Below are 14277 nucleotides of genomic sequence, written 5' to 3'. Positions count from 1 at the left end.
GTGAAAGTCGCTCAGTCGTGTCCAACTCTTTGCAACACTGTGGATTGTAGTCCGTGGAATTCTCCAGGCCAGAATACTGGAGTGGGTAGCCTTTCCTTCCTCCAGGGGATCTTCCCAACCTGGGGATAGAACCCAGGTCTCCCAAATTGCAGGCAGATTCTTTACCAGCTGAGCCACAAGGGAAGCCCAAGAATACTGCAGTGGGTAGCCTATCACATCTCCAGCGGATCTTCCCGACCCAGAAATCAAACCAGGGTCCTCTGAACTGCAGGTGGGTTCTTTACCAACTGAGCTACCACGAAAGCCGCTTTATGCCACTACAACTTTGAAATGAGCGTGCCAGATCTTGTTATTTAATGTGTTAATAAAGAAACACTCTGGCAGAACGAAAGAGCCTTTCTCAAGAACCGGCAAGATGGTGGAAGTGGAACAAAAGAAGAAGCGGACCTTCCGCAAGTTCACCTACAGCGGCGTAGACCTCGACCAGCTGCTGGACATGTCCTATGAGCAACGGATGCAGCTATACAGCGCGCGCCAGCGACGGCGGCTGAACCGCGGCCTGCGGAGGAAGCAGCACTCGTTGCTGAAGCGGCTGCGCAAGGCCAAGAAAGATGCGCTGCCCATGGAGAAGCCCCAGGTGATGAAGACACACCTGCGAGACATGATCATTCTGCCCGAGATGGTGGGCAGCATGGTTGGCGTCTACAACGGCAAGACCTTCAACCAGGTGGAAATCAAGCCTGAGATGATTGGCCACTACCTAGGCGAGTTCTCCATCACCTACAAGCCCATGAAGCACGGCCGGCCCGGTATCGGGGCCACCCATTCCTCCCGCTTCATCCCCCTCAAGTAACCTGCTGGCCAATAAAAGCAGAGATTTCTCTAAAAAAAAAAAAAAGAAAAAGAAACACTCTTATGATATCATGGGGCTTTTAAAAAGTATTTTGACAACTGCATTTCATTATCATTTGTTTTCTTTGCAACCCTATGTGTTTTATTGTGGGCATTTTAAAACACATTCTGAGGAGGAGTCTATAGGTTTCACTAGATTGTCAAAGGGGCCTGAAGCTCAAAAAGAGCCCTTTTGTCTTGTTAGTCCCTGAATCCAGTTCTTAGCCTCAGAGAACTTCTGTATACCTACCTATAAACAGGAACAGGAATACCTATATTACAAGGTAATTGTGGGACTTCCCTGGTGGTCCATTGGCTAAGACTTTGCACTCCCAATGCAGGGAGTCTGGGTTCAATCCCTAGGCGGAGGACTAGATCCCAAATTGCTCAACTAAGACCCAACACAGCCAAATAAATAAATATATGTTTAAAAACAAAAACAAAAACAAGATAATTGTAATGTTTAAATGACATAAACCTAGTATCTAGCCTGCTGCTTAATACACATGAGGACATCTGGGCATGTTTATTCCCCTTTCTTCATTTCCAGCAGTTCCTAGCTGGTGATGCAGTTTAAGGCACAGGGAATCAACCCTACAACTTCCCAGGTTCAAATCCCAGTTTTGCTGTTTTATTAGCTGTGTGATCTTAGTTCTCTGAGTCTTCTTCCTCGTTGTTGAACTGGGTCATTTCTTTCCAGTGGTGTTACAAGCATGAACGAGTTTATATATGTAAAATGCCCCACATAGTGCCTGGAGCAGAGGAGATTCTGAAAAATAGAAGCTACAGAGTTCCTTTGTAGTTCCAGTGGCCAAGACTCTGTGTTCCCAATGCAGGGGGCCCGGGTTCCATCCCTGGTCAGGAAACTAGATCCCACATGCCAGAACTGAGACCCAGCACAGCCAAATAAATAAATATTGAAAACAAAAAATAGAAGCTGCTCTCATCACCAACAATCGCAACAGTTTCTATCAAAAAAAAAAAAAAAAACAGCCAGACACTGCCTAGCACTTGCCCAAGTTATCCTTGCTTTGCCAGAGAACCAGCCTCATCCTCAGCTCACCGCTTAATGGTCTTAGTCACCTCTTCTAAGTGTTGAGTAAGCATCTGGGGATTTCTCCTCCCTGATTTAGCTTTTCCCCTAGTCACTCCCTCAGGATAATTCTGGAGGCAGCCTGGTACTGTCCTCATGTATAAAATACTAGGTAGTCAGAGCTGAAATGACCTTTGGACCTTGTGTTATACACGGGGAAACTAAGTCCCATGAGAATAAAGAGATTTTTTTTTTTCAAGGTTGTGCAGATTTCCTTCAATAACATAGATTAAGTTGCTATCCTTTCTAGAAATTGTTTCATCTGTTTCATCTTTTCTCTGCATCCTTCCTCCCTGAAAAAGAATGAAAGCGTAGGCATTTCAAGAAAGTGTAGGTGAATAATAATGAGAAATAATAAAAGAGCTAACTCGCGCATTTAATCATGCCTGGCCCTGTGGTACAAAATGAGGCAGGTCAAAGGCTAGCAGAATTTTGCCAAGATAATGCACTGGTCATAGCAACCACCCTCTTTCAACAACACAGGAGACAACCCTACACATGGACATAACCAGATGCTCAATACCGAAATCAGATTGATTATTCTTTGCAGCCAAAGATGGAAAAGCTCCATAGAGTCAGCAAAAACAAGTCTGGGAGCTGACTGTGGTTCAGATCATGAACTTCTTATTGCCAAATTCAGACTTAAATTGAAGAAACCAGGGAAAACCACTAGATCATTCAGGTATGACCTAAATCAAATCCCTTACAATTATACAATGGAAGTGAGAAATAGATTCAAGGGATTAGATCTGATAGACAGAGTGCCTGAAGAACTATGCATGGAGGTTCATAAACCTGAACAGAAAAAGAAATGCAAAATATACAGAAAAAGAAATGCAAAAAGGCCAAACGGCTGTCTGAGGAGGCCTTACAAATAGCTGAGAAAAGAAGAGAAGAGAAAGGCAAAGGAGAAAAGGAAAGATATATCCATCTGAATGCAGAGTTCCAAAGAATAGCAAGGAGAGATAAGAAAGGCTTCCTCAGTGATCAATGCAAAGAAACAGAGGAAAACAACAGAATGGGAAAGACTAGAGATCTCTTCAAGAAAATTAGAGATACCAAGGGAACATTTCATGCAGAGATGGGCTCGATAAAGGACAGAAATAGTATGGACCTAAGAGAAGCAAAAGATATTAAAAAGCGGTGGCAATAATAGTCAGAAGAACTATACAAAAAAGATCTTCATGACCCAGATAATCACAATAGTGTGATCACTAACCTAGAAACAGATATCCTGGAGTGTGAGGTCAGGTGGGCCTTAGGAAGCATCACTATGAACAAAGCTAGTGGAGGTGATGGAATTCCAGTTGAGCTATTTCAAATCCTAAAAGATGATGCTGTGAAAGTGCTGCACTCAATATGCCAGCAAATTTGAAAAACAGCAGTGGCCACAGGACTGGAAAAGGTCAGTTTTCATTCCAATCCCAAAGAAAGGCAATGCCAAAGAAAGTTCAAATATCACACAATTGCACTCATCTCACATGCTAACAAAGTAATGCTGAAAATTCTCCAAGTTAAGCTTCAACAGTATGTGAACAGAGAACTTCTAGATATTCAAGCTGGATTTGGAAAAGGCAGAGGAACCAGAGATCAAATTGTCGACATCCATTGGATCATCGAGAAAACGAGAGAATTCCAGAAAAGTTCTGCTTCATTGACTACACTAAAGCCTTTGACTGTGTGGATCACAACAAACTGGAAAATTCTTAAAGAGGTGGGAATATGAGACCACCTTACCTGCCTCTTGAGGAATCTGCAAGCAGGTCAAGAAGCAATAGTTAGAACCAGGCATGGAACAATGAACTGGTTCCAAATAGGGAAAGAAGTACGTCAAGGCTGTATATTATCACCCTGCGTATTTAACTTATATGAAGAGTACACCATGTGAAATGCTGGGCTGGATGATCACAAGCTGGAATCAAGATTGCTGGGAGAAATATCAATAACCTGAGGTATGCAGATGACACCACCCTTATGGCAGAAAGCAAAGAGGAACTAAAGAGCCTTTTGATGAAAGTGAATGAGAAGAGTGAAAAAGCTGGCTTAAAACTCAACATTAAAAAAATGAAGATCATGGTATCTGGTCCCATCACTTCATGGCAAATAGATGGGAAAACAATGGAAACAGTGTCAGACTTTATTTTGGGGAGCTCAGAAATCACTGCAGATGGTGACTGCAGCCATGAAATTAAAAGACGCTTACTCCTTGGAAGGAAAGTTATGACCAACCTAGACAGCATATTATAAAGCAGAGACATTACTTTGCCAACAAAGGTCTGTCTAGTCAAGGCTATGGTTTTTCCAGTAGTCATGTATGGATGTGAGAGTTGGATTATAAAGAAAGCTGAGCCCCGAAGAACTGATGCTTTTGAACTGTGGTGTTGGAGAAGACTCTTGAGAGTCCCTTGGACTGCAAGGAGACCCAACCAGTCCATCCTAAAGGAGATCAGTCCTGGGTGTTCACTGGAAGGACTGATGCTGAAGCTGAAGCTCCTCTACTTTGGCTACCTGATGTAAAGAACTGACTCATTGGAAAAGACCCTGATACTGGGCAAGATTGAGGGCAGGAGGAGAAGGGGATGACAGAGGGTGAGATGGTTGGATGGCATCACCGACTGGATGGACATGAGATTGAGCAAGCTCCAGGAGTTGGTGGTGGACAGGGAGGCCTGGAGTGCTGCAGTCCATGGGGTCACAAAGAGTCAGACACGACTGAGAGAGTGAACTTAACTGAGCCTTGTGTTCAGAGCTGGACACACAGCCCCTCACACCAGGTTGCTCCAACCTAGGAAGCAGATATTACTGTCCCCATCTTACAGAAGAGGAAGCCCCAGAGAGGGATACCTATCTTGCCCTCAGTCATACAGTGAGTAGTCAAGGCCAGGGTTTGAATCCTGAGCTGGCGCAGCACCTGTTCTTCCTGGATGACATTTCAAAGCCTCTTCTGCTTCTCACGTTTACTGAGTTCCAGTGACACTGTGCTTTACACTCATGCTGTTGTCTGGGGTCAGCGCTGTGCCTGGGGGTGGGAGACTCTCACTCCTGAAGTCTCTCATGTGTGCAACACTGTGCCCTCTACCCCGAACCCCAGAGTCGAGAGCTGGTGCCAGCTGTAGTCCGTGTCTGCTCTAACCGGAACCCGATTTCAAGGGGAGCCTTGGAGCTGAGTTGACCAGTGGCCTGCCCCATGGGTACCGCTCTTCCTGTCTCTCAGACAGGGCTGCATGGATCTGCTGGGGCTTCCCTGGGGGCTAAGACCTTAAAGAGTCTGCCTGCAGTGCAGGAGATCTGGCTCAACCCCTGGGTCAGGAAGAGCCCCTGGAGAAGGGAATGGCTACCCCTCCAGTAGTCTTGCCTAGAGAATTCCTTGGACAGAGGAGCCTGGCAGGCTACAGCCCATGGGATTGTAAAGCGTCAGATGTGACTGAGTGACTGACACATGCTACAATACCTGCTACATGGACCTGTTAATCGTGTTTGCATTATTGGGGTTGAGTTGTATGTGTGCTCAGCATGCGTCCACAGCCCCCACCTTGAAAGCAGATGGGCACTCTGTGCCTTCGAAAGAAACATAATTAAGGCAATTTAGCATCTTTCTCAAGGGATGCTCTTTCTCCACATGGGAGGAAATAACTTTGGAGCTGCGTTAACACGTTTGAAGTTTAATTCTGTGATGCTCACAGCTGGTCTAATCTAGAGGCCTGGTGGGGGAAGCATTTTTCCCCCTGGGGCAGGATATGGGGGAGGGGACACAAGAAGAGAGGCAGTGGGGCTTCCTTTGTGACTCCGAGAAGGTCTCTTTCCCTTTCTGAGGCTCAGGGACCACATTTGTTTTTTAGGTAATATAAAAATAAAACAACCACTCAGCAACAGTTTGAGAAGCAGCCTTACTGATTCAGAATCCGTGGAGACACTTAACAAGCTTCACAAGAGATCCTGACTCAAGCCAGGCTGGGAACCCTCTGGTTCAGAATTACAGTATCCTGGGAGACTGGTTCTAGGACATCCTATCAATACCAAAATCCATGATGCTCAGTTCAGTTCAGTTCAGTCACTCAGTCGTGTCCAACTCTTTGTGACCCCATGGAATGCAGCATGCCAGGCCTCCCTGTCCACCACCAACTCCCAGAATTTGCTCAAACTCATGTCCATCGAGTCAGTGATGCCATCCAACCATCTCATCCTCTGTTGTCCCCTTCTCCTCCTGCCCTCAATCTTTCCCAGCATCAGGGTCTTTTCAAATGAGTCAGTTCTTTACATCAGGTGGCCAAAGTATTGGAGTTTCAGCTTCAGCATCAGCCTTTCTAATGAATATTCAGGACCAATCTTCTTTAGGATGGACTGGTTGGATCTCCTTGCAGTCTAAGGGACTCTCAAGAGTCTTCTCCAATACCACAGTTCAAAAGCATCAATTCTTTGGCACTCAGCTTTCTTTATAGTCCAACTCTCACATCCATATGTAACTACTGGAAAAACCATAGCTTTGACTAGACAGCCCTTTGTTGGCAAAGTAATGTCTCTGGTTTTTAATATGCTGTCTAGGTTGGTCATAGCTTTTCTTCCAAGGAGTGAGTGTCTTTTAATTTCATGGCTGCAATGAAACTCAGCCATGTCATGTAGGGCCACCCAAGATGGATGGGTCATGGTGGAGAGGTCTGACAAAACATGGTCCACTGGAGAAGGGAATGGCAAACCCTTCTGTATTCTAGCCTTGAGAACCCCATGAACAGTATGAAAAGGCAGAAAGATAGGACACTGAAAGATGAACTCTCCAGGTGGGTAGGTGCCCAATTTGCTGCTGGAGATCAGTGGAGAAATAACTCCAGAAAGAATGAAGAGACAGAACCAAAGCAAAAACAACACCCAGGATGTGACTGGTGATGGAAGTAAAGTCCGATGCTGTAAAGAGCAATATTGCAGAGGAATCTGGAATGTTAGGTCCATGAATCAAGGCAAATTGGAAGTAGTCAAACAGGAGATGTCAAGAGTGAACATCAACATGTTAGGAATCAGCGAACTAAAATGGACTGGAACGGGTGAATTTAACTCAGATGACCATTATATCTACTACTGTGGGCAATAATCCCTTAGAAGAAATGGAGTAGCTATTATAGTCAACAAAAGAGCCCGAAATGCAGTACTTGGATGCAATCTCAAAAACGACAGAATGATCCCTGTTCATTTCCAAGGCAAACCATTCAATGTCACGGTAATCCAAGTCTATGCCCCGACCAGTAATGCTGAAGAAGGGGAAGCTGAATGGTTCTGTGAAGACCTATGAGACCTTCTAGCACTAACACCAAAAAATGATAATGCTCAAGTCCCTTACAGTTGGCCCTGCATATCCCTGGTGGGGAACCGATTGGATAAGGAGAGTCAACTCTATTCTTTGCTTTATTGAAAATGCTTTTATTTTTTGTGTTTGTAGAATTATAGAGCCAGAATTTTATGTAGCTTCTCTTAAATAGTGTGGAACATGAAGCTTGCTAATGCAATGTAGCTTGCTCAAAAGCCTTATAATTAATTTTTCTTATATATGCATATGTATCTTTTAAAGTTTTTTGACAGTTTATTAAAACACACAAAGACATAACAAATCCAAAAAAATCCCAAAGTACAAGCAGTGTGAAACTTAAATTTTTTTTATCATTTTGTATATGTATTTTGAATACACATAAGTTATATACTTGTTAAAAGACATGCCAACAATAAGAGGAAAATGCCAACATTTAAGAGAGTAAAAGATGAAATTCCTTTGCACTCACTCTGTTCCCCTCCCTCCTCAGCTGACTTTTTAAAAAACTATTTATTTTTATTTATTTTAGCTGTGCCAAGTCTTAGTTGTAGCACATGGGATATAGTTCCCTGGCTAGGAATCAAACTTGGGCCCCCTACATTGGGAAGAAGGAGGCTTAGCCACTGGACCACCAGGGAAGTCCCCAGCTGACCGTTGTTAATAACTTGGTGTGATTCCTTCCAGGTCACTTTGCTAGCAGTTATGTGCATTTTTAAAGTTTTACATATACACAAATGTAGTTTGGGTACATGAGTGGGATCACACCATACACTGTTCTGTAACTTACTTTTTTCACTTTAGCTTTTTTTCACTCAGAGAGCTTATCACACCAATACACAGAGATCTGCCTATTTTTAACTGCTTAATGGTAACTCATAAGTAGACATAATTTATTTAGCTAAAGGAATACAAAAGCTTTGAAGTCATCTTCATTTTTTTACAGTGATAAACATACATCTGTATACACATGGGAGAGTTTATTTTTAGGATGATGCTTAGCAATGGAATTGTCAAAAGCATGCTTACTCAAACTTTTGATAGTTGATGCCAAATTATCTTTCAAAAAGACTATCTTTATTTGCACTTCTCTCAGTAGTGAATAGGGCTTCCCTGAAGGTTCATAACAGTAAAGAATCTGCCTGCAATGCCAGAGACCCAGGTTCAATCCCTGGGTTGGGAAGATCCCCTGAAGAAGGGAATGGCTACCCACTTCAGTATTCTTGCCTGAAGAATTCCATGGAAGTTTGAGAAGCCTGGTGATCTACAGTCCACGGGGCTGGAAAGAGTCAGGTGCGACTGAGTACAGTAGTGAATGAAAGTCATTATCCATGTCAGAAAGTTCCCTTGAATTTCAGAAACTGTCAAACTTTCTCTTTTTTTTGAGTAATGAGAGCTGATCTTTACCTTACGATTAAATTTGGAAGCATCCATACATTTTTTTTTTCTCCCAAACCACTTTGTAGAATTAAATTCTGCCTTTGAGCTTAGTCGGGGCCCCGTGGGTATGGTATGAGGGGGTTATAAAGTAATGAGACTGGTAGATGTGTGGGTTTACAGCATCAATCCCATTTGTCTCTGCTGAGTCCAACTTTAAGAAAGAATCTGTGGGCTTCCCTGGTGGTCCAGAGGCTAAGCCTTAGAGTTCCTAAAGCAAGGGGCTGGGTTTCAATCCTTGGTTGGGGAACTAGATCCCACATTAAAATTAAAAGAGCCTGTGCAGCCAAATAAATAAATGTGGGCCCAGAGCCAGCTGCCTGCATTGGAATCCTGGCACCATCATTTACTACCTGTGAGACCTCAGGAAAATTACCACCCTCTCTGCGTTGTTTCCTCATCTGTAGAACTGGAATAATCAAGTACAGACCTCAAGATCTGTTGGGAGCTATTATGTGAAAGTGTGTCTCAAGGCGGTGGTTAGCATCCAATGGGCCCTTAGTGGGTGGCTCTTTTTTCCCAGCTCTCCCCAGGGAGCCCCAGAGAGTTATTTCAGCCCTCTGAGCCTCAGATAGTCCATCTGTAAAATGGGAATGACAGGGAGTTCCATGGTGGTCCAATGGCTAAGACTCTGAACTCCCAATGGATCTGAGGTTCAACTCCAGGTCAGGGAACTAGATCCCACATGCTGCAATTAAGACCCAGCACAGCCAAATAAATAAAATAAATTTTTAAAAAAATGGGACTGAGAGTCCGCCCCTCAAACGCTGTTGTAAGATTAATTAAGGAATTATTTGAGTGCTGTGCCCAGCGCCTGACACCCTCCTGGCCTCATCTGTTTCTCTGGCCTCAGCTCTTTCTCTCATCGATGGACACGTTGAGAGGAGTAGCGTCCTGGAATTCTCTGGGAACTACAAGATTGTGGAGGGCGGCAGGACCGACTGAGGATGCTCTCTGTGTCTCTCCCTGAGTCTAAAATTGGTCCTGTGAACCTACTGGGATTCTCAGAAATAGTCCTGATTTTTCTTCCCTCATCTTCCCCACAACCACTGCCTGCAATCAGGCCCCATACTTCCTCCTGCCCGATCTTCCCTTCTGCAGATCCTCATCTTCACCCACGCTTTACCCTAGTTCTGGAGGTTCCTCCACATCACAAGTCTGTGTTACCAAACCAAACTTGGGCCACTCACCTGGGCAGTAAAACTAGTGAACTGACACTGAGTTGCTGTGAAGGCAAGTGCAGCATTCATTGCAGAGCACCGAGCAAGGAGTCCCGGCAGCTAACGCTCAAAAGACCTGAGCCCCTGATGGTTTTCAGGGAAAGGGTTCTTTTTCTCTCTCTCTCTCTTCAATATTTATTAATTTATTTGGCTGTGCTGGGAACCCTTGTAGCAGGTGGGATGTTGTTCCCTGACCAGGGATTGAACCTGGGCCGTCTGCACTGTGAGTGCAGAGTCTTAGCCGCTGGACCACCAGGGAAGTCCTAGGGAAAGCTTCTTAAATACACAGTGAGGGAGGGAAGTTGTGGAGTGTGTCATCAGCTCATAGACAGTTATTCTGACTGATTGGTGGTGAGGTCATCAGGAGTCAATATCATCAACCTTCTGAGGTCTACAGGCTTATGGGTAGCACACAGTTAATCTCTTCCATCCGGTGGAGGTTTTAGTCTCTGCAAGACAGCTCAAAGGATATGGGTCAGAATATTATCTATAGCACTTGAGAAGGAACTGAAGGTCCTTGATTTGTTTAATGGCTAAACTATTATTATTCTGTCTTGCTTGACAGTTTCCCTTTGTTCTGCATTTTCTCACTTCTCTGATTAAATGTATTCTTTGGAAACTGGGGAAGGCCTAGGAAACTAAAGTTTCTCTACAAACAAGAGGCAAGTAGAGGGCATTTCGCAGGAGCAGGAGGCTTGAGGAGGTGGGGAGCCATCCCAGGAAGGCTCCATAGGGTCCTGCTTACTTACATTTGGAGTAAACCTTTCAATTCAACTACTACCTGTTCAAATAACTGATTTTTACTGAGCACATACTATGTACCCAACAATGTGTGACTTTATAGGCATCATTTCATGTGCCCCTCACAATATAGGCAAATACTTTTATTATGCCCATTTAACACATGAGCAGAGATTTAACTCATCTACGGTCATACAGCTGGTGAGTGGAGGAATGCGGTGAAAACAGAAAAACATCTACCTCTGCTTCATTGACTAAAGCCTTTGACTATGTGGATCACAACAAACTGTGGAAAATTCTTAAAGAGATGGGAATACCAGACCACCACCTCTCCTGAGAAACCTATATGCAGGCCAATAAGCAAAGGTTATAACCGGACATGAAATAACGGAATGCTTCAAAATTGGGAAAGTAGTATGTCAAGACTATGTATTGTCACCATGCTTATTTAACTTCTATGCAGAGTACATCATGCAAAATGCCAGGCTGGATGAAGCACAAGCTGGAATCAAGATTGTTGGGAGAAATATCAATAACCTCAGATATGCAAATGATACCACCCTTATGGCAGAAAGCACAGAGGAACTAAAGAGTCTCTTGATGAAAGGGAAAGAGGAGAGTGAAACACCTGGCTTATTCAACATAGATGGGGAAACAGTGGAAACAGTGACAGACTTTATTTTCTTGGGCTCAAAAGTAACTGCAGATGGTGACTGCAGCCATGAAATTAAAAGATGTTTGCTCCTTGGAAGAAAAGCTATGACCAACCTAGACAGCATATTCAAAAGCAGAGACATTACTTTGCCAACAAAGGTCCGTCTAGTCAAAGCTATGGTTTTTCCAGTAGTCATGTATAGATGTGAGAGTTGGACTATAAAGAAAGCTGAGTGCCAAAGAACTGATGCTTTTGAACTGTGGTGTTGGAGAAGACTCTTGCGAGTCCCTTGGACTTCAAGGAGATCCAACCAGTTCACCGTAAGGGAAATCAGTCCTGAATATTCATTGGAAGGACTGATGCTGAAGCTGAAACTCCAATACTTTGGCCACCTGATGCGAAGAACTGACTCATTTGAAAAGACCCTGATGCTGGGAAAGATTGAGGGCAGGAGGAGAAGGGGGCGACAGAGGATGAGATGATTGGATGGCATCACCGACTCGACGGACATGAGTTTGAGCAAGCTCTGGGAGTTGGTGATGGATAGGGAGGCCTGGCATGCTGCAGTCCATGGGGTCGCAAAGAGTTGGACCCGACTGAGCAACTGAACTGAACTGAACCAGAAAATCAGCTCCTCTTGGGGGACATACTTCCATCCTCAAATAATTAAACAGTTAGACCAAGTTGAATTTTGCCTTTTTTCTCCTTTCAACAGAACTGATCAGTAGATTTTGTTAAAATGACTAATCTGGCCCCAGCCCCAAGTCAGCCCTGCTGAAAGTGAGGAAAATGCGCCCTCTTTTTTTTTGCAAATAACTAACTCTCCAACCCAGCCTGTAGAAGGTTCAGAGAGGTAGGAAATTTCAGAGAAGTAGAAATTTCTTTCCTCCATGAAAAATCCTCAGAACCTGGTGATGACAGAAGGAGTAAAAGGTGTTCAAATTTAACAAACACTCAAGAAGTGCCTGCTGTGGGCCAGGCTCAGTGGGAGGTATTTCCATATCCATGTCTCATTTTATTTTCACAATAACACAGTGAAGTAGGCACTAACATCCCCAGTTTACAGATGAGAAAACTGTGGCCCAGAGAAGTACCCTACCTGCCCAAGTTCACACTGTGAAAGAATAGCAGCACTGGAATTTTCTCCTGGGCCTAATTCCCAAGTCCATTTTTCTGACACTTGTCTCCCTTCTATTTTCCAGTTTTTGTCTTATCTTTCCCTGTCCCCTAATGACAAGAAAGATGTTGTTATTCTCATTTTATAGGTAGATCAGGTGAATGCATGGGTGAAGTTATTCCCATTTTACAAATGAGGATACTGAGGCTCAGGAAGTTAAAGTATCAGAATTTGAACTCAGGCCCACTGGCTTTCCACTACAGCCCAACAGCCCCAAGGAAGACAGTTGGAGTGATGTGAATGGGAACAATGAGAAATATCAAACTTTGCTGATTTCTGTGGCTGGTTTAAACTTCTTACAATTTGTATCACAGAATCTAAAACTTCCCAAGATCCTGTAGGAAAAGATTTTTGTCTTGGGCGGTCACACCAAATGTCCTCTGTGAGCTGAACTTCTCTGCTGCAGCTTAACCCCATCATGGGTTGGTCTGAGTCAAAAGAGGCCCTGCCTCCCTCGCTGGCCATCACCAGCCTCAGTGTTCCCTTCCCCTCTGATTTCTATTCCCTGGGCAAAGCAATCAGGCTCTTAATTAAATTCTTTGGTTAGAAGTCAAGCCGGAGGAAAACAAACAGGAAAACCTCTCCGGTGGGACCTGTCTCTTCCTTGCACGGTCGTTTGAAGCTGGAGATACGATCTCAGCTGCACTCGGACGACCATCCCTCCCTGCTCCCAGGTCATTTCCTGTTGGCTCCTTCCCCGGCACGGCCCCACCCCGTCTGGCCCAGAGGAAATTGCAAAGGGAGGTGTGGGATGTTATCAAGAGTCTCTCATGCGTGTTCCAGTGAGGAATGAGTCTCTGGACTCCAGTCAAGCCGGGAGGGTGGGGGCGGCAAGATTTCAAAGGTGGCGAGGAGCAGCGGCAGGAAGTACTGTGACAGGGGCTCAGGGACATCTGGGCATTTCTCCCCAAGGACAGCAGATACCTGATCACAGACATCCTTCTTCCCAGGTGTCTCCCACTCTCCTCCGACGACACTCGAATGGACACAAGCAGCCCGGAGAGCTAGAAAGGGCACTGGACTGTGAATCAGGGAGCCCGGGGCCTAGATCAGCTCTGTCACTAATTCAATGCGTGACTGGTTACTCGTAATCAGAGCAAAATGTGTTATGGGGTTACCTGTTAACTGTTATGCGAAATCCCACACGTGGATGATCTTACTTCATTCATACAAATTTACCCTTAATTTCCCCCGCTCCAAAGAAACTGAAGCTCAGAGAGGTTAAGTGGCCGACCCAAAGTCACACAGCTTGTAAGTGGTAGAGCAGAGAGATTCAAACGGGTCTGTCTCCAGAGCCCAAGCTCCTGACCATATCCTCTAGTTAGTTCCTCCGTCTAGGTCTCAGTTTCTCCATCTGTAAATGAATAGGATTGGTGTTCTTGCACTCCAAAGACCCTCCCAGCTGTGACAATCTGCGCCATATTCAATATTCACAGGCAATTCCCTAGGCTGGGAATACAAAGAGAAGTGAGGCTTAACTTCTGTCATCAGGTTATAAACTCTTTGAGAGTAGAAATCACAGCAGAATTATCCTTACTGACCTGCACTTCTTTCCTCAGCCACCCTGCAGAGAAGTTGCTTAAAGTATTTGCTGACTAGACATATGATTCATGGGGGAGTACGGGCATAGGGACTTAGATATAATTGAAGGACTTCCCTGGTGGTCCAGTGGTTAAGAATCTGCCTGCCAATGCAGGCGACATGGGTCGCATCCCTGGTCCAGAAAGATCCCACAAGCCACGGGGCAGCTAAGCCTTGCACCACAACTAC

At 44.6% G+C, this 14277-nt stretch overlaps 1 protein-coding gene and 1 non-coding gene across 2 annotated transcripts; one reads left to right on the top strand and one right to left on the bottom strand.

Moving 5' to 3' along the window:
• The first annotated feature begins 386 nt into the window (after window positions 1–386).
• Window positions 387–898, top strand: LOC120855087 (40S ribosomal protein S15-like). Its single transcript, XM_040229694.1, has one exon. The coding sequence runs from the start codon at window positions 416–418 to the stop codon at window positions 851–853; it is 438 nt and encodes a 145-aa protein (XP_040085628.1). The 5' UTR covers window positions 387–415; the 3' UTR covers window positions 854–898.
• A 9222-nt stretch (window positions 899–10120) lies between these two features.
• TRNAV-CAC lies at window positions 10121–10193 on the bottom strand. The gene has a single exon. It is a non-coding gene; the product is annotated as a tRNA-Val (tRNA).
• Between the last annotated feature and the right edge of the window lie 4084 nt (window positions 10194–14277).

Source organism: Oryx dammah, unplaced genomic scaffold (assembly GCF_014754425.2).
Source record: "Oryx dammah isolate SB20612 unplaced genomic scaffold, SCBI_Odam_1.1 HiC_scaffold_27, whole genome shotgun sequence".
NCBI classification, from domain to species: domain Eukaryota; kingdom Metazoa; phylum Chordata; class Mammalia; order Artiodactyla; family Bovidae; genus Oryx; species Oryx dammah.
Note: the sequence above shows the minus strand (reverse complement) of the source record. Positions and strands in the feature narration are given on the sequence as shown.

Bases quoted from the DNA above. Each gene is read 5' to 3' on its own strand.
- LOC120855087 (XM_040229694.1), top strand. From the start codon at position 416: ATGGTGGAAGTGGAACAAAAGAAGAAGCGGACCTTCCGCAAGTTCACC.